Source organism: Schistosoma mansoni (assembly GCF_000237925.1).
Source record: "Schistosoma mansoni, WGS project CABG00000000 data, supercontig 0187, strain Puerto Rico, whole genome shotgun sequence".
Lineage (NCBI taxonomy): Eukaryota > Metazoa > Platyhelminthes > Trematoda > Strigeidida > Schistosomatidae > Schistosoma > Schistosoma mansoni.
The window spans coordinates 1-27,625 of record NW_017386070.1 but is presented as its reverse complement, the minus strand read 5'-3'; the positions used below and the strand labels follow the sequence as shown (position 1 = coordinate 27,625).

Here is a 27,625-nt window from a genome sequence, read left to right as displayed (position 1 = left end):
GAATATATTGTATTCTTAGAATGAACCATCTAATGGGTGTACACATAATTTTGAGGAGCTTGGTAGCAATGCTGTCATATTCTGAAGTATCAAGGACGTCAATTAATACTGAGATTATAAGCATTAGTAGAACTAAGGTCGCTAGTAATCAGAATAAACACCATTAGGTTTTCTTTCTTATCATAATTTCACTAAAGAATTGCTTTACTCCACATTCAAGATATCAGTATAAAAGGATGAACAAGATAACACTATATTTATTTTAATAATGTAGGGGAACATCATATAATAATACTATACACACTAAGCAGTAGTTCATTATAGTTATTTACAAGAAACTAACATATGAGTAGTTTTAAAATATTTATCCTTCTCTTTCTAATGTATATTGGAATCCAAGCATGCTCATTCTAGATGTAAGAAATACCATTCGAAAATCGCTTTTGTTTGGTATACAATATGTTTTTCTCGCATCGATTACTTTCTCAACTTATTAATGGCATTGTTTCGGGTATTAGAATATTCCAATCTTGAACTAGGTATCTTATCCTCATGTGTATCATTTTCATAATCTATATTACTTTTAACAATTAGAGAAAAAAAGTAATGCATCAATATTTGTTTATATTTAGCGCAATAATTTAAAATGGATGAAATTAATCTAAAATAGTATCAGAAAGTCAGTATATTTAAAACATGACTACTATTCCAAAAACAGTTCGAAATTTTCCCAAGCATAAGTTAGTCTCAATTTCATTACCTTTTGCTTTGTTCAGACTCATTTATAAATAAACTCATTAACCAAATTATTAGTTGAGAATGCTGACAGTAAAGTAACTAAAATCTCTTTGACATTAATTCTAAGAGACATGTAGCAAATGGAGAACATATGCAGACAGTTTCTCATCATTTGGTCTAAAAGAACTTCAAATAGCGTTATTTATATATCGTGTTAATGTAGTATGATGTAGACAGTCTCCCCCTCCTTTGGGGTTTAGGAATCTGACTCGTAACTACCATTTTAGAGCGTTCTTGAGTATATCCTAATGTAGTATTTCATCTAATTGCACAAGCACTGAGTGATAACGCAAATTTTTTGTTTGAAGTTTTCTGCTAACGTTAGAAGACATACGAGTAAATAGCCCATATCTACCCACCTACATTGAATTTCGTAGTTAAAATATCAACAAACTGTAAACAGTCAGCTATAAGAAAAATTCTTCTTACGGAAAGTCAATCACTGATGAAACTTAATTTCGTTTAGGATTTATTCACTTAACCAGTTACCTTTTCATTGAAGTCTTGGGACAGTGATAATTACTAGTGAGTTGAAAAGAACCGCATCCTATATACGAGGAAGTGTTTTGCTAAAACATAATGTCGACTAAGTAATAAACAAAAAATTAACACGGATGTTAGGAATCCATTAGTTCACAACAAGCTAGGTTAAATTACGGGAAGGTAACTATGACTACTGAGATATATACGTGGTCCTTATGCTACTGTCAAAATATTCGATCAGTATTATGATCAGCTAACTAAAACATTTATCTCATCAGATCCCACTGTCCCGAAAACTTTGATTTGAGAGTTTCGCCTTTTAAAAAATTTGGCATGAATATTTGCACTGTGATAGAAGACTGTAAGTGAAGTCTTATAGTTATCTGTACTGGGATTTGACAAGAGTATGGTGTTAACATTAGTTGACTAAAGTTTTTGAAATGTCGATTAACGTGTGCTAGGAAATGTCAGCAACGGAAATAACGAACTCTTAACTGGTCGTTACCAAAATGTAATGTTTCTAATCTATAGAACTACATCATTTCACACAGTGGATAACTGAAATGACAGAGGCGTCATCCAACTGGATTTTAATTACCTTTCACTTCACAGTGACTTGGATTCCTTCTGAAAACTAGCCAAATTATGAAGAGTTACGATAAAAGTCGACCATAAAAATGTAACAGTTTAAAACATTAGGCTTAAAGAAACTCTTAGATATTTCGGTCCGAAATTTCAATCAAGGTAACTGATCTTTGGATTAAAATACGCAAGTTATCAGTGATAGTTTTACTAGGAAGCTGGAACAAAACTCACTTACGATAAATACATGAATCCTAGATCCTATAAGATGCAATCCTTAACCGAAACTCAAGAACGTAGAACTTAGAGAAAAAACAGCTAGATCCTAAAGATGATGGTAAATGCATTATTCAGACATATACAAGTCTCCTGGTCCTAAAACAAAGGTGTACGTACAGAGACATTGAGCTTGCCATATGTCTTGTTATTAACATCGCCAATCAAGTTTGTTTCAATGTCAGTTTGCGAAGAGTATACACAAAACTTTACTAAGTAGAACACAATCAAGTCAAATTTTGTTAGTTTTAGAACAAATATGAAGCTGTATATCCCATACAGATCAACAAATGCAGGTCAAGACAAACAGTGTAGTAGCAGCCTCTGCATCAGTAGGCCTTAACATACACAAGGGAAAAACCAAGATCCTCAAATACAAAATAACGAACACCAAGCCTATCAAATTCTACAAATTTTAGTAGTATTCAGCGATGGTTTTCTACAGAAATTAGTTTGCACGTGGTAGAACCTACAAAATGATAAAAATGCTTCTTGAAAAGAATACGCTGACAACTACGGTACTAAAGATCAGATTATATTCATTAATGAAATCTTGAAACCTACTGTGAACCACTCCCTTTTTGAGTAATATCGGAGTCTGAGTCATATTGACCGTTAACCGTCATCGCCGGACTCACTCTTTCGGTGGATAAGAAGTTTGCACCGCCGTACATATCTATAATTAAAATTGAAATTTGTGAATGAATGACTGAAAAAGATCCATTTTGAAGTAAAAGACAAAGCGGTATTTCAATAAAGTAGGAGCTAAACGAGTTTGTTTTTCTACGGATATCAATTTACATATTAAGATGAACATGCACAGAAGTGGCAATACTGATGACCTAATTGCTTAGAGAAAAACACGCACTTATCATATATTTATAAGGCGTACGAAAATGCATCGAAAATTTAACTATCATCATTAAGGAAAAATATGTTAAAGTTTTTAGTAAACCTTCATTAAATGCCATCCAAGTTATGTGACTAGGGTTTAGAGACGAGCATTTCCTATACAAATCAGGTAGATTTAAGTTTTGTTTTGAAATATTGAATCACTTATGAGCTCATATAAGCCAAGAGTATGAAAGCCCCTGGGTATCTATATTTTTGCTCAAGAATACAATTAAATAAAGCATGTCGTATGACCTGAGCTAACAACAGGATGAATCAACAGTAACCAAAACATAACGGAATATCATTCGACTTTATAAGCCTTTTTAAATCAAATGCACAAGTGTTGGCTATTATCAAACGAATGTTTCAAGATACACAATGTGTAGGTGTACATTGTGAGGTACTTTACATATATCCCATAATTTAGTTATTTACGTACATTACCCAAAAAAAACGAATTAGAAGAACGTTATTTAGTTTGAGAAATACTACGTTTGGGGAGATTATGAGATCACCTAAAATCGGCTAATAGAACGAAGGATCAACAACAGAAAAACAAGATAAGTTGAACTATGTACTGCACCCCAGCTCTCTGAGCTAGAAGGAGAATACCAGATTCAGCCGAGGGAAAAGTATATTCCGCAAGCCGTCGTAAGCACGAACGAACAGGTACACAACTCAAGCGTATATATATACTGTGTAAAAATGTCTTTGAGAAAAGTCACAAAAAAGTGTATTAAAAGAAGAAACGAACCAATGACATTTAAGAACCCTCCAAGTAGGAAATACAACCTGAAGGTAAGATGTGCGCTTTTAGTGAGAAAATGAGAAATTCAAATTTTTAAAATAAAATTACGAAAATAAGTCGTTTACCAAGTGATTTATGGGGACTTAGAATCCCCAACCAAAAACAGATATGCTCAGATAAAATGTTGACTGATCAGAGTGACAATAAAAACAATCTTTTCTATATTTTTTCATTCAGTAGAAATCACTATCAAAAGTATTAAAATGAATATTGTAGTGTTTGTCATACTTTATCGACTCGTTAATGTTAGACACATAGGTGAGAGTACAGTTTAGAGACGAGCTCAAAACAACCGCTACAATTTTCAGCCAGTTCTCAGATAATCATGGAGTAACTTTCTTAAATGGATATTTTATGAAAAAGAAAATAATAATATAGTATAAACAGATTTCACATGATTAATCAATCTACTAACAACTTCTACAAGTTAATCTGCTTGTAACTTTAAAAATACGACACATAAGTCCGACCAAACTGATGTAGATTATTCATAGTTTGAACCCTTATAAGGGACTAAAGAGATTTTTAGATTTCCGACACTGTTTCTATTTGGGGTTAGGACCAGGGTTTTCACCACTAACTGACGTAGGGTATAAGGCAAAAGTATTCTAAAGCCAAATGGACGAGTGAATTTCACACAAAAATCGAAGGGGCGCTATCCGATTAGGTTGTTGATGAGATATATTTCAACGCGGTTTATGTTTGTTTCTGGATCCAAAGTTTGGGGTTAGGATTTAGGGATACTGTCAGTTCGCCTGTTAAATACATTCTACAGAGACAGAATTCAGCATACAATGTGTTCAATACCATCATTTTTACTCTGCGATGGCAAAAATTTATTTTTTGCAGCCATATAAAACGTTTTGAGCAGTATTTCAAGGTACTTCTAGTGTTCATTATACACTCAATTTTCGGACTCTGGTTGGCTGGTCACTTTACTACACTTTTTCCGACACATCAACATGTACCTAGTATAAATGTGCATTTTTATTATTGGTACAGAAATCCATTTAATACAGCTATTGTAAAATTACTAGTGCATCTATAATCAAAGCTAAAAATTCAAAAGTAAACGATTCCTTATTAATGTTCTCCACATACCTGGATATAACATGTTCAAGTGGTTCATATAGTTGTTGTTTTCAAATGGTATGTGTAAAATATTTTCACTTCCTGCTGATCTCTTGCGTCCCTCATTATTTGCTGATAGTGACATTAGAAATGCTTCTGCATCATCAATATCCAATCCCATTCCAAAGTAACCACGATTATCGTTATCATCTCTATTAACAATATTATTTAACTTATCATCAGTTAATAAATTAGAATGATATTGAGATCGAGCATGACCGATGCCAAGGACAGCTGCTAATGCTGCCTCAGTTGTTGAGTCTGAATTATCAAGAATACTAGGTTTAGTTGCTGTATCAATCATTTCTAACCATTGGCTGTTATGCCAACGAAAACGTTCTGTTTGAATCCTTATTCGCCAATCAGATTCATATTCCTTAAAGATAAGTAATAATAAGATTTGAATTAAATGTTCACAGAAATTACAGAAACTAATGGAATTCAAAATATAAAGCGTTTCTTTTATATCTTGGTAATTGATATCTTTGTCTACATATTTCATCTAACTGGATAAAGTTGACTTCAATTTTAGTAATGAGGTTAAAATAAGTAACATAGGCGTTTCCTTATTGTTCAGGTTTTTCTTATACTTTCCATGAATTTTAGCGTACCTTTTATTTGATTTTTTCAAGAAGAAATATATTAAGATGATAGTGCATGATCAAAACGTTCAAACATCATTGTATTCATAAATTACACGATATTGATATATTTTATCCGTCAGTGACGCTACCTAACTCTGTAAAAGGTATTAATTGTGCATTAGACATTTGTATTATAAATTATATACATCCAGAAGTATTGGCGAAATGAACAATTAGAAAATAAGTTTATTGTGTTATTGTTACTTATTGATGGAGTGTGTCAAGAACCCAAGAGAAACTTGAAATATTTTTGAGAATCAAATGAGTACTTTTAAGCAATGAAGTCATAGAAGCTACAGTTGGATTACTTCGAGTGTTAATAATCTTTTTAAAAAATGATGCATTGAAACTGAATAATTGTTAGTAGTTATGAAGTATTTGAATAGTGAAAGGTAATTTATTTTAAAAAAAACAGTATGGTTTCTGTATCAATCAAGTCGAAATTCTCTTTGCTAGTCAGATAAAGGATGAAATATGAAAATGATTAAGATTTTCATGAAGGAAAAGTGTAATTTCCATTCATCATCACGGTCTAACTTCTTAGGTGATACTTATCGTGAGAAAATAATGATTATCTACTTTCTTCTTTCTGCATTTCTTATTTAATTACCTACTTACACCTGATACCCCTCGTGGAGGAGCATAGGCCGCACACCAGCATTCTCCATCCAACCCTGTCCTAGGCAATCCTTTCCAGCTCTTTCCATTTGTTATTCATCCTTTTCATATCTGTTTCTATTTCCCGGCGTAATGTGTTCTTTGGCCTTCCTCGTTTCCGCTTCCCTTCAAGATTCCAAGTTGACGATTGCCTCATGATGCAGTTTGGTGATTTCCTTAATGTATGTCCGATCCAATTCCAACGTCTTTTCCTAATTACCTCTTCAGCTGAAAGTTGTTTTGTCCTCTCCCATAAAACGCTGTTGCTGATAGTATCCGGCCAGTGAATGTTGAGTATTTTACGTAGACAACTTTTTATAAATACTTGTATCTTCCTGATGATGGATGTAGTAGTTCTCCACGTTTCAGCTCCATATAGTAGGACTGTCTTGACGTTCGTATTGAAGATTCTCACATTGAAATTGGTTGACAGTTGCTTTGAGTTCCATATGTTCTCTAATTGAGGGAATGCTGCCCTTGTTTTGCCAATCCTTGACTTTAGGTCTGCATCAGATCCTCCTTGCTCACCGATGATTTTGTCCAGGTACGTGAATGTGTCCACATCTTCTAGAGTTTCTCCATCAAGTGTGACTGGGTTGGTGTTCTCTGTGTTATATTTGACAATCTTGCTTTTTATTTTCTGTACGTTGGGGTCCATTGATGCAGAGGCTGCTGCTATACTAGTTGTTCGAGTTTATAGGATAGAATTGCTAGGTCATCTGCGAAGTCCAAATCGTCTAATTGATTCTGAGATGTCCATTGTATTCCGTGCCTCCCCTCAGATGTCGAGGTTTTCATAGTCCGGTCAATCACCAGAAGAAGGAGGAAGGGGGAGAGTAGACAGCCTTGTCTGACTCCGGTCCTTACTGGAAATGCATCTGTCAGCTGTCCTCCATGCATCACTTTACACTGTAGTCCGTCGTATGAGTTCTGGATAATGATGACAATCTTCTCAGGAACTCCATAGTGTCGAAGAAGTTTCCATAATGGTCTCCTGTCCACGCTGTCAAACGCCTTACGAAATCCATCCTGTTGACCTCAGAGTTGGGCGTCTACTGCGTCTTTCATCTGGTTGAGCAACACCCTGTTGAAAACTTGTCTTGGGACTGACAACAGTGTGATGCCTCTGTAATTCCCACATTTGCTCAGATCTCCTTTCTTTGGTATCTTGATGAGGTATCCTTCTTTCCAGTCTGTCTATGGCACTTGTTCTTCCTCCCCGAGTCTTCTTAAATGGAAGGTGAGGCATGTTTGCAGTTACTTCAACGTCTGACTTCAGTGCTTCAGTCGGTAAATTGTCAGGTCCTGCTGCTTTCTCACTCTTGATTTGTCTGATGGTCATCTTGATTTCTTCGATCGTTGGTGGAATGATATCTATTGGATGGTGTGTGTGCTGCTTCGATTTTCGGTGGATTCAATGGAGCTGGTCTATTCAACATTTCCTCGAAGCATTCTACCCATCTTTTCATATATTCTTGGATCTCAATGATTGTCTTACCTTCTTTGTCCTTAACCGTTCTGTCTGGTTTACTGTATTTCCCTGCTAGTTTCTTCATTAGATCATATAGTTGTTTCATATTCCCCTCTGTTGCATCTTTTTCCGCCGTCGTACCTAGTTCTCCCATGTATTTCTGCTTGTCAGCTTCTTCACTTACTTGTTTGCTACTGCATAGTTTGCTTGTGCCTTGACTTTCTCTGCTCGTGTTCGACTGTTGTTAGTCGCTGTTTTTTTGTTCTCTCTTTCTTCAATCTTGTCCGGGGTTCCCATAGAGATGCATTCCTTATAATGATGCTTCTTGTGACCCAGAACCTCCTGACACGTTGAATTTAATGCTTGTTTGACACATTTCCAGTTGTTCTCCATCGTAGTTTCTTCTCTCAGTAGATCCTGTAGAGTTTGTAACCTATCGTTGAGAGCTATCTTGAATTCGTTGAGTTTGTCAGTATCTCGAAGGAAGGCTGTATTGAACCTTCTTAATGCTGTTTCCCCAGTTGTCCAGTGTTTCATTAGCTTAAGTTTCATCTTGGCCACAACCAGGTGGTAATCTGAAGTTATGTCAGCTCCTCTCCTTGTTTTCACATCTTCCATTGACCTTCTGAATACTTCAGTGATGTAAATATGATTGAACAAACTCTCCGTGGTGTGACCTGATTAGATCTAAGTAACTTTGTGTATGCGTCTTTGTCGGAATATTGTGCCACCTATAACCTATTTGTTGAATGTACATATATTTGAAAATCCCTCATTACTTTCATTTCTCTCTCCCAGTCCATATCGTCCCGTTATATCTTCAAACCAGGTGTTTTACATTCCAACTTAAGTGTTTATTTCTTTCATCTGGATGGTCAGGTGTTTATTTGAGAATTTCACTATGATTAGTTGCAGACTCTCGTAAAACTGATCTTTATCATTGTCGTTACTATTAGTGATAGGTGCATTACATTGAAAACACTCAATGTGATTACTTCCTGCCTCGTTTTGAAAGGTGCTTTGATGAATTTGGGTTCACGAGATTCCCTTCCTACAAGTGCATTTCGTGCTTCTCTGGACAGCATTAGAGCAACTCTCTGAGTGTGTGGAGCATTTTTCTCTTCGTGACCGGAGTACAGTAGCATTTCTCCCGTTTGAATTATTTTTTATGTAACTAAAATAACTCATAATATCATTGAATAAGAAAAAGAGAATTCAGCGAAGAAAATTTTCTTTTCGACGAAATCATTACTTAAGCTGTACATTCGTATATATAGTTATATGGAAAATATATGTCTATAAGAGGCTAGGAAAGATTGCATTATAAATTGATTCGAGAATAAATAACAAATGAGGTGACGTACTAATCAAGGGGTAAGGAAGAAAATAATTTATGGGTCAGATAATAGTTCAATTGACAGATATGAAGAAAAGCGACAAACACAAAGGTCATAATAATAATAATAATCTGAGTAATAATCAAGAAAACTTGTATAAGGTAATAATAATAATAATAACTGATTAGAGTTTAAATGTAAAATAGTAATTTAAAAAAACAAAAAACCGATAATAATCAGATAAAAGTACAAAAAACAAAGAAAAGAAAAATTTTCTTCGCTGAATTCTCTTTTTCTTATTTTTTATAGAGTTTTTTAGCGAGTTAGTTTTCTACGGGATGGAGTCGCTAACCCCATGTCCTTTACCCGGCCTTGGAACCAACTGTAAGTTTAGAAGAGCTACAGGCGGAGTTTCTGTATTTCTACGTATATGTTACTATTGAACACGAGGAATATATCACAACCGTAAAACATTTTATGATGAACTTTATCAATAAAACATACATGGAACATTCAGGATTATTTTAATTACATATGTAGTTATGGTGTAGAATGTCTTTGCAAACACATGAGTTAATGCAGATTAACTTACACAAACAATATCCAAAGTAATATCACAAAGTTTTCGAATATCGGCATTTTTATCGTGCATCAAATCGACAAGATAAGCAACAGCTTCTAGAATACGGTGAAGATTTAAAAAAAAAACGTGTAATGAAACAAGACATGATTGACTATTAAATGTTTCTTTAAAATATTTTAAACGAATATGATTATAATTAACACGACAAACAGTACAATAATACAATTTGAAAATAAACTTTCTCGTGAGAACCGAGATTAGTGTTTAAAATAAGGATTTCAATACATAAATATCGGTTAGAATCTCAATTTTAAGAATTTCAGAGTGCACGATTAGTGTCCTGTCAAACTCTCCTAAATACTAAATTGCTAATATAAAGAAAAAGTCATGTCAGTATATTTGGGGAGGCAAGAACAGGGATATATGGAACCTGGGAGATATTGATTCGTTTGTGCGTTTTCAATAGGTATTTATCAAACACTTGAATCATGGTACTTTTTACCTTTTAAAGTGTAAGTTGTCTTTCGATTTGTTGATCATAATTATAACTTTTCAGTATAGGAATTGTGGAGATTGTCAAATGGTGTTGAAATCACAGACCGATTTAAGCTTATTGATCATCAAGAACCCGGAAGCACTTGGTGGCTACTTTGCCCTGGTGTGGGACTACTGAACAATGCGCATCCGGAATTCCTTCTCAGAAGATAGGACTCGGAATCTTCGGTCTAGCACGCGAAAGCTTATCCTAGAAAGCACTGATCCGAGATCCAATGTTGAACAAGTCTAAATTCAAACAATTCGCGTTATTCTCTTCTGTTCATGAACAGCAGCCAGTCAACTTTAAACAGGTTACTGACGTTTGTGCGCCTGTCGCGATATGTGCGTCCCAGTACGTTATATTTCCATATTTCCCTCTTGTAACCAAGAGAGCTGCTCATCAAAATGACGAAAGAACCTGCAGACATTCATTTGGCTTTTCGGTGTTCTGAATGGGCGTTTTGAAAAGTTAGAATTGGCGTGATTGTACTAGAAAAAATGGTTACGCTGTTGTTCAGTTTATTGATAGCATTGTAGTATAACATAATGTAGTATCGATAAATCATCTAAATCAAAAATCCTCCAATAACATTTAAGCCAATGCAATTACCATTATAGGAAAATACAATTTGAAGGTGATCAAATAGTCCACAGTGAAATGTGACCTGCCAAATTATCAATGCAGAACGAAAGAGTACAATATTACTTCTCAGTTAGGCTTTAGAATTCGTTGGCAACTGAAATGTTTAGTGAGAAATTATAACCTTTAGTGGCGGGTTCATTTCTAGATTTTTAGATCACTTAGTTATACCTAAGAGGTGTTGTACGAAAGAAAGTATTGTGAATATAGATCGGTTTAATAGATTTCCGTTTTGAAGAACAATCAAATTTCATATTCATTTTAGTTGGAAGCATTAAATACTTTGCATGCAAATAAATCAGTTGATTTGTATACAATTTCCAATATTACTTGCTCATCACTTAGCTCATTTAAAATTAACTTTTCACTTGACAACATTTCAATACTTCTTAAAAGATAAATGAAAAAATGATGGTTAGTACTCACGTGTCGTTTTTACTAACAAATTTCTTGTTGATTCATGGAAAGTTAATTGAAAAAATGTAAAGACGATCTGAAAAACAATTTCGTCATCCTCCTGTTTAACTAGAAAAAAATAATCAGAAACTATAAAGGAGTGTGATTTCCCCGATGTTAAGATATTAACCCATAATTTACACGCGTACGTCGTATAAAATGTAAAACATTTATCTTAGCCCATAATCTATTGATTTGTAAGTGGCACTGTTTTTTAAGTATTATTTTTAGCCAAATCTATTCCAACAGGCAGTATTTCACACCCGTTCAAGTAAGTAAATTAATAGTTTGATTTCTTACTTTAGGTATTAAAACTCTAGATTTGTGCTTCAGCCAATAGAATTCAATAGTAATTTTTGCTATTTAAGTGTTCTGCACTGATTGAAAGGCTAACAGTTTGCACATAGTCCTTATTACGACTGTGATTCTTTTAACAAGCACATAACAAACTTTTTACTATGTCTGACCATCGCTGCTATCTTAATGTGGTCGTCGGGATTGAATAACGAAATGTCCCAATTAAGCTATGCTGGGTGGAACAACAGTTCTTTTAGGTTCTACAACATGATGTGAGTCGGTTGGGTTAGACTAAATAGTTAGAATAAATCAAGGAAATTAAGGCGGAAGTACTGTTGACTGTAAAGGAGTGTGACAACGAACTTCCAACATCCTCATAGATGTTAGCTTCTCATAAAAGAAAGTACAGGTTAGAAAAGTTGATCCTAAAAATTTCATATTTCACCTTACCCAACGGGTTTCCATCTCCGGCGGTAAAGCCTTTTGAAGTACGGAGCTAACATGTCGAAAAAATTCGACAAAATGGTCGTGTATGACCGACCTCAAGCAGTTTTCCTTTGGGCTCTATGATCATCCTACGAAGCAGCTGGGACCGTCATCCAGTTTCTTTTTCATGTTCCTTAAGAAGAAATATCCTCCCACGGTCTGAACAACTGGGTAGTGACCTAATATCACACGAGACCACCTTGTTTATCACCTACTGTGCAACGTGAACTTTGTACTGATAATTGTTCCTTATAGCCTAGAGTTATCGTTGTGATTGAAAGTAAGTTTACTTCGACTATTCGAAAGCACCTGTGAAATAGAAGCAACCACCACAAAATCAGAATGGTGAGTTAGTTCAATTATAGTTTTATGATATAGTAGTGAATCATAAACTCTACGTTCCTAGTGTATAATTGATCTGAAAGGTTTCATTGCCTGTAAACCACAAAAAACGATAGTACAGTGTATTATAAGACATGCTAATGTTAACATGGAATAACGTATAGCACGACAGAAAACAGTGTACATGCATAGAAAATAAATGATAAGCTTTTAATGCCATGATATTAGTTTGAAAGTATCTAACCAACCACAATAGTGAAAAGTAGTTCTAGATGTCGGGATGACATACAAATTCAAAAAGGTATAAAGTAACCAAGTAAGTTTCAGCAGATCTATGATTTATTTGAAATATGTACCAAATGTAGCTGTCAAATTGCTTTAAGTTATATGAATGAACTTGATTTAACACTACGGTAACATAGAAAAGTAAACAGTTTATGAATGGTGGAAATTTTGCAGTAATAATACCGACTTCTTACCACACTCATGAACAAATCAGAAAGGCCCCTTCATAATAAAACAGAAACAAAAAACGTGTGAAGTGACACGAATGTACATTGATCTGAAAAGATGCATTTTAAATCTCAATATGAAGAAAAATTTGATAGGAGGTAAAGTAAAAGACTAAAATCAATAGTTATGATAGTGAAAAATTAAAGAAAATAAGTTGCGAACGAAGTAAAGGCATGAAGTAAAGATATGATACATCAAAGAGTATGAACTAGTAAATCTGGATTGCTTGAAATAATTTTCGACTGTACCACTTTGTCTCTAAACGCCTGATGAGTCCTGATCAGCATTTATGAACTTTCAAATGCATACAAGAAGGCAACAAATGTCTGTTTCGTTTTTCAGATTCTGGATTACAAATGAATTTAACTGAAAATGAGAGGTCTTTCATAAGATTACTAGGAATAATAGATAAGAATTAGTTATGAAGAACACTGGCCACTGATACATTACATAAGTTATTGAAAAGCTTGAAACTATTTAAGTTTAAGAGTTTACAATCTAGTGGTGTTTATTAACCATAATTCAATCTGTCTCAGATATTTGAGATGACAGATGACATATTCGAGTGTAAGTGGGAACATTGGATCATTTTGGTGTAAATATATTTGTCTGGTGAGTTCTGAGTACCATGTACTCTGCACATTGAATTCTACTGCTAACTCCTGACAATTAAAATCTGCAGATATTATAAAAATGTGGTATCGAGAGTCTTGGTAATAACAGTCAATATGTCCACACAGACTAACAAGGACGCTCCTGTAAATTTACAACGAAGAAAAGTTGGAAGCTACCATAAAGTATCTTTATCAAAAGAATAGTGGAGTTGATCACTCTGAAATTTCTTACTCACTTTCATGTACTCAGACATCTTACGAATTATAAAATGGTTACTGAAAAGACAAACAAAGTTTACATCGATTCGCATACATAGGAAATCTTATTGACAAAAACTTCAACAGGTTAAATGAGTTTCATAAATAATATTATATAATGTATATATATAAAATGTGACATACCGTTCAATAAACTGATCAAGTTGTGTACGACTCCAGCTTCAATTACCATTTTACCTGCATCAGGATCCTGGCATATGGCACTAAGCATTCGTACAATTTCTAAAATTTCATCATCTGGGTGATTGGGAAACACTGATGATGAAAAACTTGGTCCAAAACCGTTGATAACTTCGGGAGTTCTATTTAAAATATCATTTGGTTTTTGAACATGTACGCTTTCCAGATGGCTTTTTATCCATTTGAGCAAACTAAATTCAGTGATTACTTTACTGTACTGAATATCCTTAAGATTAAGGTTAGCTAAACAACCTAGACATTCAAATTTGAAGTCTTCTTTTTTTCTAAATTCATTTTCGTCGTCGTCATCATCATCTTTTTCTTTGTCGTTATCGTCACCTTCATTAAAACTACCATTATTACCGTCGTCAGTTTTGTAAATTTTCATCTTTAAGCGGTTTCCTAGTAAACTTGAAGTGTCATTCTGGTTGATTTTGGAGTTCAATGCCTCCATGTTCAAATGCTTTTTACCACTTACCTTCAATTCATCATATCGAGTTGGTTTTGTGGAAGGATAAAGATTTCTCGGTGTATTCATCAAAAACGGTTTTTCATCAGTTACGATTTTTAATAATTCTGGTAGAAAATCCTTCAAAATTGGTTGGACAGGGTAAACAAAATAATAAAAGACAGTTAAGGAAAAGGTTTAAATTTTTAGGAGGAAGTAGTTTTAATGTTAGTTTTGGTAATCTGAATCAGGGAAACATTTTTGCAGTCATCGAGCTTTTCTTCTTGTTGTTGCATCACACAGGGATTTATGTTGAGAAAAGCTATGCGAAAATACTATTTGTGAGACTGAAACCTCACAGTTTTTGAGTAAAACAGTCTTAAACGCGGATACATAAAAGCTTCACTTGGTAGTATATGTTTATGAAACAACGGACTAACTATATCTTTTGCCAAGTAGTATAAGAAGTTTTGGGGGATTTTTTGAATTTTATAGTTAGCATTGTGGGCTGATCTTAATTAAACAACCATTGGAAAGCAGGGGACATTGAACGGTATTTTTGTTTCAGTATGGGACTCTTCAGCAGTACACATCCACGGCCCTGCAACCAGAGTCATATGCTGAAAGATGAATTTACTTTAGACCACATGTATCTAATGTTCGCAAACGATTATTATAATGTGTTGTGGCAGGCACGGTCAAGTAGGTAAGAATATAAATAATACAATAGATATACTAACTCCTCTCGAACTGTTTTACAATGTTACCATTACTACAGAGTATTTGGGTTATAATGTTTAGATGACTGAGTGAAAACAGAACATTTTGCTTTTCTGCTGTGTTCTTACTTTGGAGTGAATACTGGGTTAAACAGAATAGGTTGGATTGTGAGTGAATAGATTTCAAGATTGTCTCGGTTACTACTTAAGGTTAACTGTTATGAATCAGAGTGCATCACTAGTGATCAAAGCTAATGTGGCAGGTCTGTAGGCGAAAAGGGTAAATTATGAATTAGATTTGCATTGGTGACAATTTACCTAGTGACCCAATTAAGGAGCATACAGTAAGACCTCCAAGATATAATATTTGCCATCTATGATATCCACTATTCGATTCACATCACTTCGGAAGTTTTGGGTTTCACAGACAACAACTAATTATGACACGGTATTTCAAGAAGTCGATGTTATTGTTCAATAGCTTCCAGTAAATTATTACACTGTTTTGCAAGTAAATGATTAAAGTTAAGCAATTATGTGACTTTCACTAAATATAAATTTAAATTAATAAAAGCATGGAAATCTACAATGACTTACTACCATCTTTAGTTTTAATAAATCATTGTTCCGTGTTGCATTACGTAGTAACTTCATGATTAATTGATCACGGAATTTTATTGCACGTTTACTCATCAATTTAAAACATCGACTTTCACCAAGCATAGCATTTGCACATTGATTGTCTAATACCAAGTTAATACCTAGAGCCATTGGAATTAAATCAGATTTCTCCTCAGGATTTTCTAGTATTAACTTCTTAAGCTAAAAATAGGGAGAAATTCACTACTTATTCATGTAGCATGAAAATATGAATGACGATATTATCTTATCCATTCAGTGTTTTATAATTATTATCAGTAGTTGTCATTGAACAGACATTTTGTGTAGGACTAAATAAATCTTATGAATAAATTAGATGGGTAGAAGGTGTCCTTCACGTACCACTGGTAGATGGACATGCATATAGAATAATGCCAACTTGGAACATAGTAACTGATCGCAGTTTAAGATAACATCCTTTTAAATGACTCAAAAACAAAGTCATTACAAGCAAGAAGATAACCAGTCGAAGTGAGAAAAGTATAGATGGATAGAAGGTAAACAGATGGAAAGGAATAAAAATATTTAAAGGTTGGTGCTAAATAAATATCCAACAACTTTAAACGACATTTGTTGGCACGAAGAAATGAAGATTTCTAGAACTTAAGGTATTCCAGCTGGAAAACGTACAGTTCTGTTCCGGTATCAAATTAATTTTCAGTAAATCCAAAATTTGATGGTGGAAGCAATTTAAGCCTTTTAGTAATAGAATTTAGCTCTGGTTCTCACCGCTTATCTAAGCATTCATAGTTAAGTATTATTGGGAAATACTTCATCCTCATCAACTAGTAAGCAATTTTACATCTCTTCAAACCAGCGTATCTTTAGAGTGTAGGACTCCTTGCTTCCTAGTAACACTGGGAAAAAAAGCACAGTAATTTCGATATTCGTCCCAACGTGGTGGTCATAATGTTGTACTAGATATAAATAGTTTACATCATGAAATCAATCTGTTTCGACTGTTACATTGTTAGTCGTCCTTACAAATCAACCAGTGTTATGCCGAAGATGATATCCTGTTCCAAAAAATTTGCGAAAACCTAAAGATGACATTTGTCTGTGCTGGTGGTATTATTTCTGTATCAAATTTAATACTTCGTCTCGAGTTTTATGGCCAGTTATAAATACGTTTTATGTTTTCATTATTATGGCGAGACATTTATCCTATCCATATATTCAGACATGACCAAATTCAACAATGTTCATTTATATGATTCCAAAATTACATCGAATGATGTACTGAAATTATGCTGTCTACCCCCTTTACTCTCATTTACTGATCACGAATATTTTACGATAATAGGATTTACTACCAGCATCAAAGGCTAACGAATTAGCAACCATTAAAAATTGAAAACCATAATGAGGGGAAGGTTTATTTATCAAATCACACGGACTTCAGTCACTGGGCTGAGGTTCTGATCAGCTCCCTTACGACATCCTTTTGAACAATTATTTAACATCATTAGCTTACATACAAAATGTGAGCCTCAAGGCCTCGTACATAGTCTGTACTTGCTAAACGAGTTACGAAAGTTTACAGAACTTAGGAAACAAAATGAAGTACACCATTCTTATATTTTGAAATTTGCAATTTTTGATTTCGAAGACTAATGTTACTCATAGTTCTTAGTAAAGAGATTCTGCGATGAGGGATATTTTGATGTTGTTTGCTGGATGGTGTATCCATCGCTTCAATTGATGTCGAATATCTCAAAATCTAATCTCAGTGTTAAAGTATATGTACACGGAGTAGACCAATTCATTATGACCATTATTGAAAAATTATAGCTTTCATGGCTTAATTGCTCAGAGATAAATCAATATATTCGAGTATCAAAATAAATCCCATAGAATAAAAGTGTGTTGCGAAATCATCCACATTAAATATCTAAAATAAATATACAAAGAAGGTTGGAATAGAAAATCGTACAAATATATTTCCTACAATTATAAATTTTGTTGAATTTCGTATTTTAAAATCGTTAATTTCCAAACAAACCATGAACTTAGCCTTAATAGTGATAACTATTTTTGGTTTACTAATCGAAACACACCTATTAGAAAAGTGACAATAGTTTTATCAAAAAGTAAAACTGTAAAACAGGTCACCATGTGAATCGATTTAGTAAATTAGTACTTGATTGAACGTCAAATGATAAAGAAAGATAACTTACAAATGGTAAACATTGTGTATTGACAAATGCCGGTCTTGATTGAGCTTCTGTTGTTAAGTGGTATAGTATGTACAAAGCTACTGGTTGATGTTGAGTATTTTCTAATGAAGAAAAATACTACTGATTTAATAAATATGATAAACTAAAATATATTATAGTGCAGTATTCTGTTTCATTATAGAAAGTGGATTTCTGAGAGAAGCAAAAAATGATGAGACATATAATAGCATTATGAAACTACTGAAACGGATATCATAAAACCTTTTTTTAATTCTTAGTAATAATAATAATACAATCAGAATCAGGAAAGAACTTTCTTTAACTTCTCATACTACGAGTTTACAAGTCAGAGAGAACAAAACTTCATTGCCAGCGATAGCATCTTCAAAGTCAACACAAAACCATGTCAAGCCATTAAGTTTCAAAAAATGACTGAGGATTGAAATAAGAAAATTGTGTTCATCTGTGCAATGTGAACAGATAAAATCATCCTTTATTTCATGAAGTTACAGAGTGACTAGTCATTTTGAATGATTCATACAATAGAAGTATTAACGCACAAGACTGGTTATCTCCAGTTAGTCAAGGACTAATGTCCTACCTTTAAATCCTTTTGTAGATTATGTAAAACTGAAGGGAGATAGTGAAAATAGATCTTATAAAATAACCTGATAGGAAATTCCCAAGCATTTAGGATGCTTCATATCTGTCAATAAGAAGACGCTATGAAACCCGTTTTGCCCAAAACCTAAATTACGAAAGTATGTAGTTGTTGAATGTGTTAACCACTTCAAATGCATGGATTTTGCGTTATCATTGATCGGACAGTGGCAGCAAATATACATTAAAGTTTATTAAGATCTCCCAAAAATATATCATCATAATAGTGAGTAATCCTAGTTTTTATAAAGTACTTCCTTTGTGAAACAAAGAAGTTGGAGTTAAATATTGCAATAAAATAACAAGTATCTGACTGTAGTGATTTTTAGAACGCTGTTTGAGTACAGTTGAATTATAAAATATGTAATTTAAATTATTGTCGTTGTTTAAAAGTCCGTTGTCTCTAACCAGCGGAAACTTTACTCCCCCCCTTTTATTTTTATAAGGCGGTTTTTCTTTTCAAGTTAGTTTTCTAGTTGAAGTTACCAGTTTCTGCAAACATCCTAATTTTTTCTAATAAATGTATTTTTACCTTTGTCTCATAAGTCAGATATATGACTGATAAGATAGTCTCAGAATTATTAAAACTATCCCAATATTTCCAAAAGTTGTGTGGGAAAACTTGTAAATTTTGTCCAGTTATTTTGGAAATGAAGTACCACATTGTCTGGAAATCAGTATAAATATTATTACTACCATAAATTGTAGTCTCGTAGAAAGAGAGGAAAATAGAGGAACGATAGATGGCAGATGGTAAAGTACATCGGGAGACAGAATAAGATTGGTCGGTAAACAAATATTTATAATATGTTTTCAAGATTTTTAATCAATGTGAACTTATGATTTCAATGCTACTTATTCTTATTTGAATAAATAACATGGTAAAATTCTGCAACAATTATTATTATCAAGCAATAATGCAATACCAATATCAGTTGGTGAATGAACGGATATATATAGATTTATCAGATCTTCTGGGTTCTTTAAATCTGAGATATTTACACTCTGGGATGGATTTTCACTTCTGAAATTATTCATCTGTGTTTGATATTACGCATCAATAATTTGATGAAAGCATAAATTATCTAACAAGTTAACTTTTAGTATTGATAAGGCATATGTTTTGGTTCATCTCAAATAACATAGAAGACAAAATGTACAGTTTGAATATAGTTTTACATTAGTGACTAGTTGGACAGCAAATGAATTTATATCATTTTGGGAATAATGAAAATTCTTATAGAGTATATTGATTCAAAAATATACGGAGTCAACGATGTCTTAGTATATAAACTCAAAACATCTCCGAAACAATATGAGCTTGTCTATTCAAATTACGTGAACGTTTTTTGCTGTAAACTTCTTTCATTGTTTGAATCAGATCTACTGAAGATCGAAACCCGTATTCAATATTAGAATTGCTTTGGAAATGAAACTAATGACTTTCGTTGACGATATACGATATTAAAAGAGACAATGATGTGCATATATAATTCAAAAGTAGTTGTTTTGAAATATGAATAACCTTTACCCTGAGTACAGTCAACTTAATTTAAACTATTATTAATTAAAAATATAAACTGATTCTTTAACTCACCTAATAATCCTACAATTTTATTTAAAACACCTTTGGACACCATTTCTAGTCTAGCAGATGTATCAAAACTAAGGTTATATAACAAACGTAAACATAAATTAACGAGATCCTCTTCTGGTCTACATAACATTTTGGATAATTTGTCAATTATACCATTTTTTAACTGAAATTCAATAAGAGAATGTAAAACGGTTTATATGGTTATCAAAATAAACTAATCAATAATTCATAGAGCATTCTAATTAATAAAGTGTTTACCGACTTAAATTTTTACAGAAACCGCTACAAAAACTGCTACAGAAACTAAACGGTTCAAATGCATTTTCAATAAGATCAAAAAGAATGAAATACAATGAAATTATGATTAGATTTAAGGAGATTCATCAGGTGAAAAAAGGATAAACTAACAATTAATATTAAATAGATGCCATTTTCTAGATACAACCATGAACGATATAAAATATGAAATAAATGTGAATAGTCCCCATTTTCATTCACACCGTGAACATCGCTCAGTGTCACCCAAAGCAAAGCAGTCAAAATAAAACCAAGATTAATCGAAAAATCAGAAGGAAATATGTCGAAGACGAGTGGAAAGTATCCAGTTATACTGAACTCAAAACTTGGAGCAAGATAAAGAATAAACCCATTTGAAGATTCCTAATCGATCTTCAAATCATGGGTTGTTGAATTCACAAATCAATTTTAAGTCCTGGTGTTCGATAACGTTACGTCTTTCCAACCCATGTTACTATGGTAGCTAAAATAATTCATGGTGGCAAGCAATAACTGCATATAGGTAAAATGAATCTTGACGGTTTCAGAAAATGAAAATTAATAGATATCTTTACCGACTGACTACCTTTTTCTACTATTTTACGTTTATTTACAAGAATACCTTACACATGAGTTTCACTATAAGCAGCCAATACCCAAAGGATTTCTATGGCTTAATACTTTGACCAACGTGTGTCACCTATTTCTAGGGGATAAATTTCACATTTTTACAATAACACTGTGGAATTACGAACAACATAATATCTATATAAAAGGTGGATGGAAATCTTGGCTAAATTATGTGATGTGACTTAGCAAAAGTTGACTTTCATTATTTTAAGTACAAAGTGAGTGCCATACCAATTTAAGAAGTAACCTCAAATTTATGTCACCTGTTCTTTAGTTTATTTACATTTGTGGTCTACAGTATCTTACTCAAACACAATTATAACGTTTTAAAAACATTCACAGAACATACGTTAAGAGCTGTTAGTTATTTGCGTATACTTACACTCCTAGTGTGTATGTGAGTTTTAAATATTTTGGATCTGTTTAATAAACAGGTAATGGTGTAACTCATGATTCATAAAATTGCTGCAAAGTTCATTGTCAGCATTTCCATGACTCTTTATCTTTGCTGATAATTTTCTGTTATCAAGCTGTTGTCCTGAATAGCTAACATCATATAAGAACATGACTGTTTTATTACAAATATGCTTACCCACGTTTATTCAGTATTTTCTTCACAATACAGTCGATACACGGATGACAGTAACATATTTCTGACTCGACTTTGAATAAACGTCTTTTTCACTCGTGGACCGATAGACAAGCACTACTGATTACGAAAGTTCGTTATACGCATAATTTCATCGTGTTAAACCGATATGTGTGGTATTCAATAGTTTTAGCAAATACATTAACTAGTATTTAATTGAAATCTCTGCCACCACATACTTATCTGAAGGTCGGCTTCAATGCGAGTGTCCACTTACTGAGACACAAACAATTATGATTATTTTAGCTACTGAATAATATTATGTTTTGTAAGATTGGTAAAGATTCGTATACAACTTTGATATTTTATTGGATATATTGAAGGAAATGGTAAGATTCATAAATATCTATGTTGATATTAGTTATACGCCTTCTGGTAAAAAAAGAGAATATCAATTATTCTAGAATAATCTTTTGTAGATTAATTGACAAACCCTTATAACTGACTCATTGTGCTGAAGTTCATTTTTGATCAAGTTATCGACTAATTCATGGGTATAGTTTGACAAATCTATGTCAAGCAGAGGACTATTAAAAGCCAATTAGTATCGGAAACGTCTCATCTTCGAAGGTACTCATCTTCAGCCCCTTTGCTATCAGTTACAAGTCTTTAATTTCCCCAAAATCTATACGCAAACATATAAGATCCTGTAAAATGAGGAACAAGTGATATTGTAAACCTAATTTGTTACTTAGTTGGGGAAGATACTAGGTAGAGGGGTTTTGTGAAGCTGCGGTTTTCAAAGATTCTAAATTGTAGAAAGGTAAAAGTAACATAAAAGTATGAAGTTGCCAATACCTTTTTAGTTTCGACCGTCACAAAATCCGTGCTGCAAAACTTACTTTGAAACATAATACGGTTTTAAAAGCAACCACTTACATAAATACTTTAGTTTTCCTTTTATACTTTCCGAATTCAATGGTTTTACTCAAAATGACTTGAATCTGAAAATAAGATTTCTGACAAACGAAACTAGGCGTTTTTCCTGTAGTTCTAGTAAGTAGCTGTGACCAGTGGAGTTCAACCGTGTCTGTTGTGAGGTGGTCACTAACTGAAGACAATGGTGGGCGGTCGGGCAATATCGTGGATCGGTTGAAGTTAGACACTAACACTACTGGATGCTGGCTCGCTGGTCTAGAGATCAAGCGTTTGCGCGTGGGACCGAAGATCCTGGGTTTGAATCCTACGTGCAGGATCGTGGAGGTACACTGCTGATTAGTCCCATACTAGGAAGAAACGGTCATCCAGAGATTCCAGGTTGGTCTAACTTAAATCGATCCATGAATTCAACCATTAAATGACTACAATCTCCATAAACCCTCATTCTAATAATAAATATGTGTATGCTGATATCATTCAATCCAATAGGATATGGTAACTTTGCTTAAGTTAAACTATCCGATTGCATAATTAGGATCGAAGCAAACCGCTAACCGGTTATTACTAAAATACATACAATTTGCTTCGAAATATGGGTTCATTGTGTTGACTTTCTAATCAGTAAAGAGAGAATGAAAAGTATTTGGAAGTGTTAAAACTTCATGATATTCCGAAAAAAGTATACTTTGAGCTCACCATCCTTTCGAGAACAAAACGTCTTTCTAGTATGTGGGTCAAAATCATTGGTCGACAAAATTCATTGGTACTATCTGATAACTAAAAGTTACCGAAACATGAGTATCACAGTAAGTCTACTTTATAATTAAACTATATAAAATAATATTCATTGTTAAGTGAATGAAATTCAAATTTGATAATCTAATTATTGCTTACCATTTCATCCTTGTTCTCAGAGAATATACTCAATTTTTTCAAAAATGACACAAGTAGTATTAGCAGTTCGAAATTGTCTCGGTTCAAACATTTACAGATCATACTAACTATTCCTTTATTATGCATTTTGATTTCAACACTAAGGTCTTCACTGATATTCAGCAGTAAGTAAAAGGAAACTATAAATGATCAAAGAGAAGAAGATACAGGATACAAATAAAAAATCCTTTTCTAACGAACACTTTCAATGATATTTACGAGTTAAACAACTTAGAGAAACATGGTCACCACAAGTCAGTTGAATTTATCAAAGTAAACCAGCTTATTCACTAATCGACAGCTTACCACATGATATTTGAAAAGTGTTCCTGACTGATCAATTTTGTTTGTATTTTTTATCTTCACCTTTCTCCTATACATTTCACTTTTGCTTATTAATTATACTACTTATTAACGTTCAGCAACTGATATGATTGTCAATCATTTATGAACATACAAAGTGTGATGTCACAATGTCGTTTTGTGGTATTTCTAGAATCTTTGAATCTTTGATATTTAATCTATTTATTGTTACCATTACATATTTCTAGCACTCTTAACATCTATTTTCATTTCGTGTGTTTTCACTAAATATTTTTTATTTGTGACAATTTCCATCCTTTATATTCTTAATTCTTGCTTCAACCGATGACTGCCATCGTGATGTTAACGCAAATACTGGGTGTTACATAGCTTATCGTATGTATTTGTGTACGGTTGTTATACGTCTGCTGTGAAAAGCATTTTGTGTTTTACTATGCATTAGCACGATACACACCTTGAATATCTCATGCATTGAGATTTATAAAGTGTATTCTTTATGTTATCATTAACAATAGCAACGGATTGCAGATAAATTTCGAATTTTGATTTACGAATTTCCATACAAATGGTTTGATCAGAAGCGTCACGTGAATTTAACAGAGATCTTTGACTCAGAGTACAATTCATTCCCTTAAATGTTTCCAAAGATCTCTCTCCAAGTGAAAACTACAAAGATCTGGGTTTTTTGTATGCAGTTAGCAAAATTAATTTAATTTCACATTTCCATTTCTATTAACTATGTTTACTTAAATATTAATATGACAGAATATGAAGTCAATCATTTATATACTTTACAAGATTTTTTGAAAGACAGATTTATTAACTACCTAAAAATACTCATAAATTTCTATCTTCATAAGAGAGTATATCTAAAAACTTATAATCTACTCTTGAATCAATGATTCCCTTAGTTCGCAACTAATTTTCCTAGATTTTCTCGTACTACAAAAATCTCCATACCGATTTCTCACTTTCGGAATCAACAGCACACCAACAAAAACAAATATCTTTAACGTTCATAAGATGGTGGTTGGGGGTAGTCAACAAGGAACCCTGGACCTAGGTTTCGTACCACTTGGCACTCGTCAGCAATGTGTTCATTTACGGAAGGGTTTGCAAAGATAATTCGTAGTTGATAGAACAATCAAAGCTAATAACCTATCGCTAGAAGAATACATTCAACTTCGTAATTTCTATTTTGAGTAAATACAAATGCAATGTAAAGTTAAATAGAGGGAATCCGAAAGCCATTTTAATATGTTAATACTAATAGTAAATAAACTTCTCGATAGTGGGTAGTTATAATTAGTCGACAGCAAAAGTACAAACTTGTTTGTCCTGGTCTCCGCTAAAATTGCTTTTTGTTATGATTTTATTGAACGTTGAGCAGTGAATCAAGGTCACTTCAAATCATGATAATTAAATTCTTCTCAGGAAGAATAATTTAGTTTTATGGTTATCTCTTATAGGTAATCACCTATATTTATATGTTAAAAACAAACGTAGTGGTTATCTTAACTCAGTAACTTCCTAAATAAAACTGTATCATATGCAGCTGATCAACCTCGAGTTAACTGATAGGCATCTCCTAGATTTCATAGCTAGCATTCATATACATAACCAAGCTACGACTGCATAAAATATTGAGCCATGTTCTCAAGGAACCACTATGACAAGAAAAACTTATATATTTAGCCTCGTAGATCAATATGTGAAATCTACACACATTACTCACAGGCAAGGTTGTGTTGCAGATATGAATTAATATTTATTTGACCATACTAATTTAAATGTTATGCCAGTCGTTGAAACTGACAATCACCATTTTATATCAGCATTTTTTTACTGTCGATTAACAGTTATGTTACTTAACTTGTCTGTTGCTTGTTTTTGTTCAAGAGACATCTAATATTGTAAATGTATCGAAGTAAATGAGTATCGTATTGTTAGGCATTTCTGACCATTATCAAAACAAACGATTGTTCTGTTTCTCATAATGAAATGTTAGATATAAAAACTGAATGTATGTCATATCATATTAAATGAATTTTAAATTATGACATTTCTATAACTGGCATATATTTGGATGGTGTAATACATAGACGAACAATATCAGAACTATGTGATATATTGCCCTAATTTGGAGATCACTATTACTCATCTACAAACATGTGTGGCCACACACATATTGTAAAATCCGTGATATATGGCTCAATCACTTTCAACCCGTTTGAGTTTGTGGTTAAGCATACGCTTTGTTTTTCTTTGATAATGGCCTTTGCTGAGTTGTACGTTGATGATATAACCGTGTATCTTCTATTCATCTTTATATTAGCATGAAATAAATATGAATCGACCCTACCTTGTTTTAATGCCTAAATAGATTTGAGTAACTTACCTCTAAACAACTGTTCTTGTTTCCTGACTAGTGATGTATACTTCAAAAAGCTTGTCTCATAATTACTTTGTGCTTCATCCACCAAACACTTATCATCCGTTGTCAAACCCGTTTCAGATTTATTGTTCGATAATTTGTGTTTTCTATCTAGTTCCTCAACCCATAAGTCATATTTCTTTAATTCATGGTCAATGATGTTCATAATTAATGCACCTTGAACGAAAACAATTTTAACAAATCTAAGAATTAAAGATTTAATTAGAAGTTTAAAATGTCACTGGAATATGTTTGTAATGATAATAGTGCTGATTCAATAGATTATGTATTAAACACACAGATGACCTATCTATCCACTATCCCTGAATAGTTTCGCTAATAACTCTCCACGAAGCTAATACAAATTACTTAACAGTATCTCAAATATGATGTACTTGGTGATGGATTTAAAGAATGTTTCGTATGTAAGTCTCGGGAGATTACCACTCTATTTCTAAAAAAACATTTCTTCCCAACGAAAAATATCAAAAACATCTACTTAAAACATTGTCAGTCTTTACGAACATTTACGCTTAACATCGAAAATTGGCCCATGTAAGCACGGTAGAATAAGACTACAGATAAGAAGTGTGAAAACATAGTTATCCATTCAAAGAGTGTAAAGGAGGAACAAACAGATGTCAACAGTTACCGCAACTAATGATGATAAAGTTCAATGGTAAGATGAGAGATTGGAATTGCTGCTTCTAAACATAAATATTTGGCTTTGTTTGATGGACTACTAGAGTCTCCTCCCATGAACAAGTTTCTGGTCAGTAAATCGGTTTGGTTGAACTTGTAGACAATTTTCAGGGATACTGTATTCGCACGAATGGCCGAAATTGATAAGGCGCCCATGAATGGAGCCATTGATCGTCTTGCATTCAGCTTTGATAACTATGTGGAGCAATATTCGAAGACAGGCATGGAAGGAGAAGGATCTATACAAACGACATAACCCGCTGCATATGAAGAATCAAACTGGTAGACAAGCAATCAAATTTATATAAGAACTCTCGTCTAAATTAGAGCGAATAGTTTCACAGTATTTGAGCGCCGAGTTGATGTAAGACATTAAATAGGAATAATATATTTGTAAAATCTCAGCGAATGAATTTGTAGTAAATCCAACGTTTCGCCTGGCAATCTGGTCCAAGCTTTTTCAAGGAATTATAATCAAACATCAAAATTATCGAATATAATATATTCGATAATTTTGATGTTTGATTAT

General features: G+C 33.2%; 1 protein-coding gene across 1 annotated transcript; it reads right to left on the bottom strand.

The window, feature by feature from the left end:
* Nucleotides 1–477: 477 nt before the first annotated feature.
* On the bottom strand, nt 478–26,560 carry Smp_127250 (kinesin-associated protein, putative; the record flags this gene model as incomplete). The annotated part of the gene is made up of 11 exons (XM_018792686.1): nt 478–580; nt 2,704–2,815; nt 4,943–5,348; nt 9,674–9,759; nt 11,268–11,366; nt 13,952–14,597; nt 15,773–15,997; nt 18,013–18,113; nt 20,270–20,432; nt 23,598–23,776; nt 26,359–26,560. 11 exons carry the CDS (start codon nt 26,558–26,560, stop codon nt 478–480), a joined length of 2,322 nt encoding a protein of 773 aa, XP_018644121.1.
* Nucleotides 26,561–27,625: the final 1,065 nt, after the last annotated feature.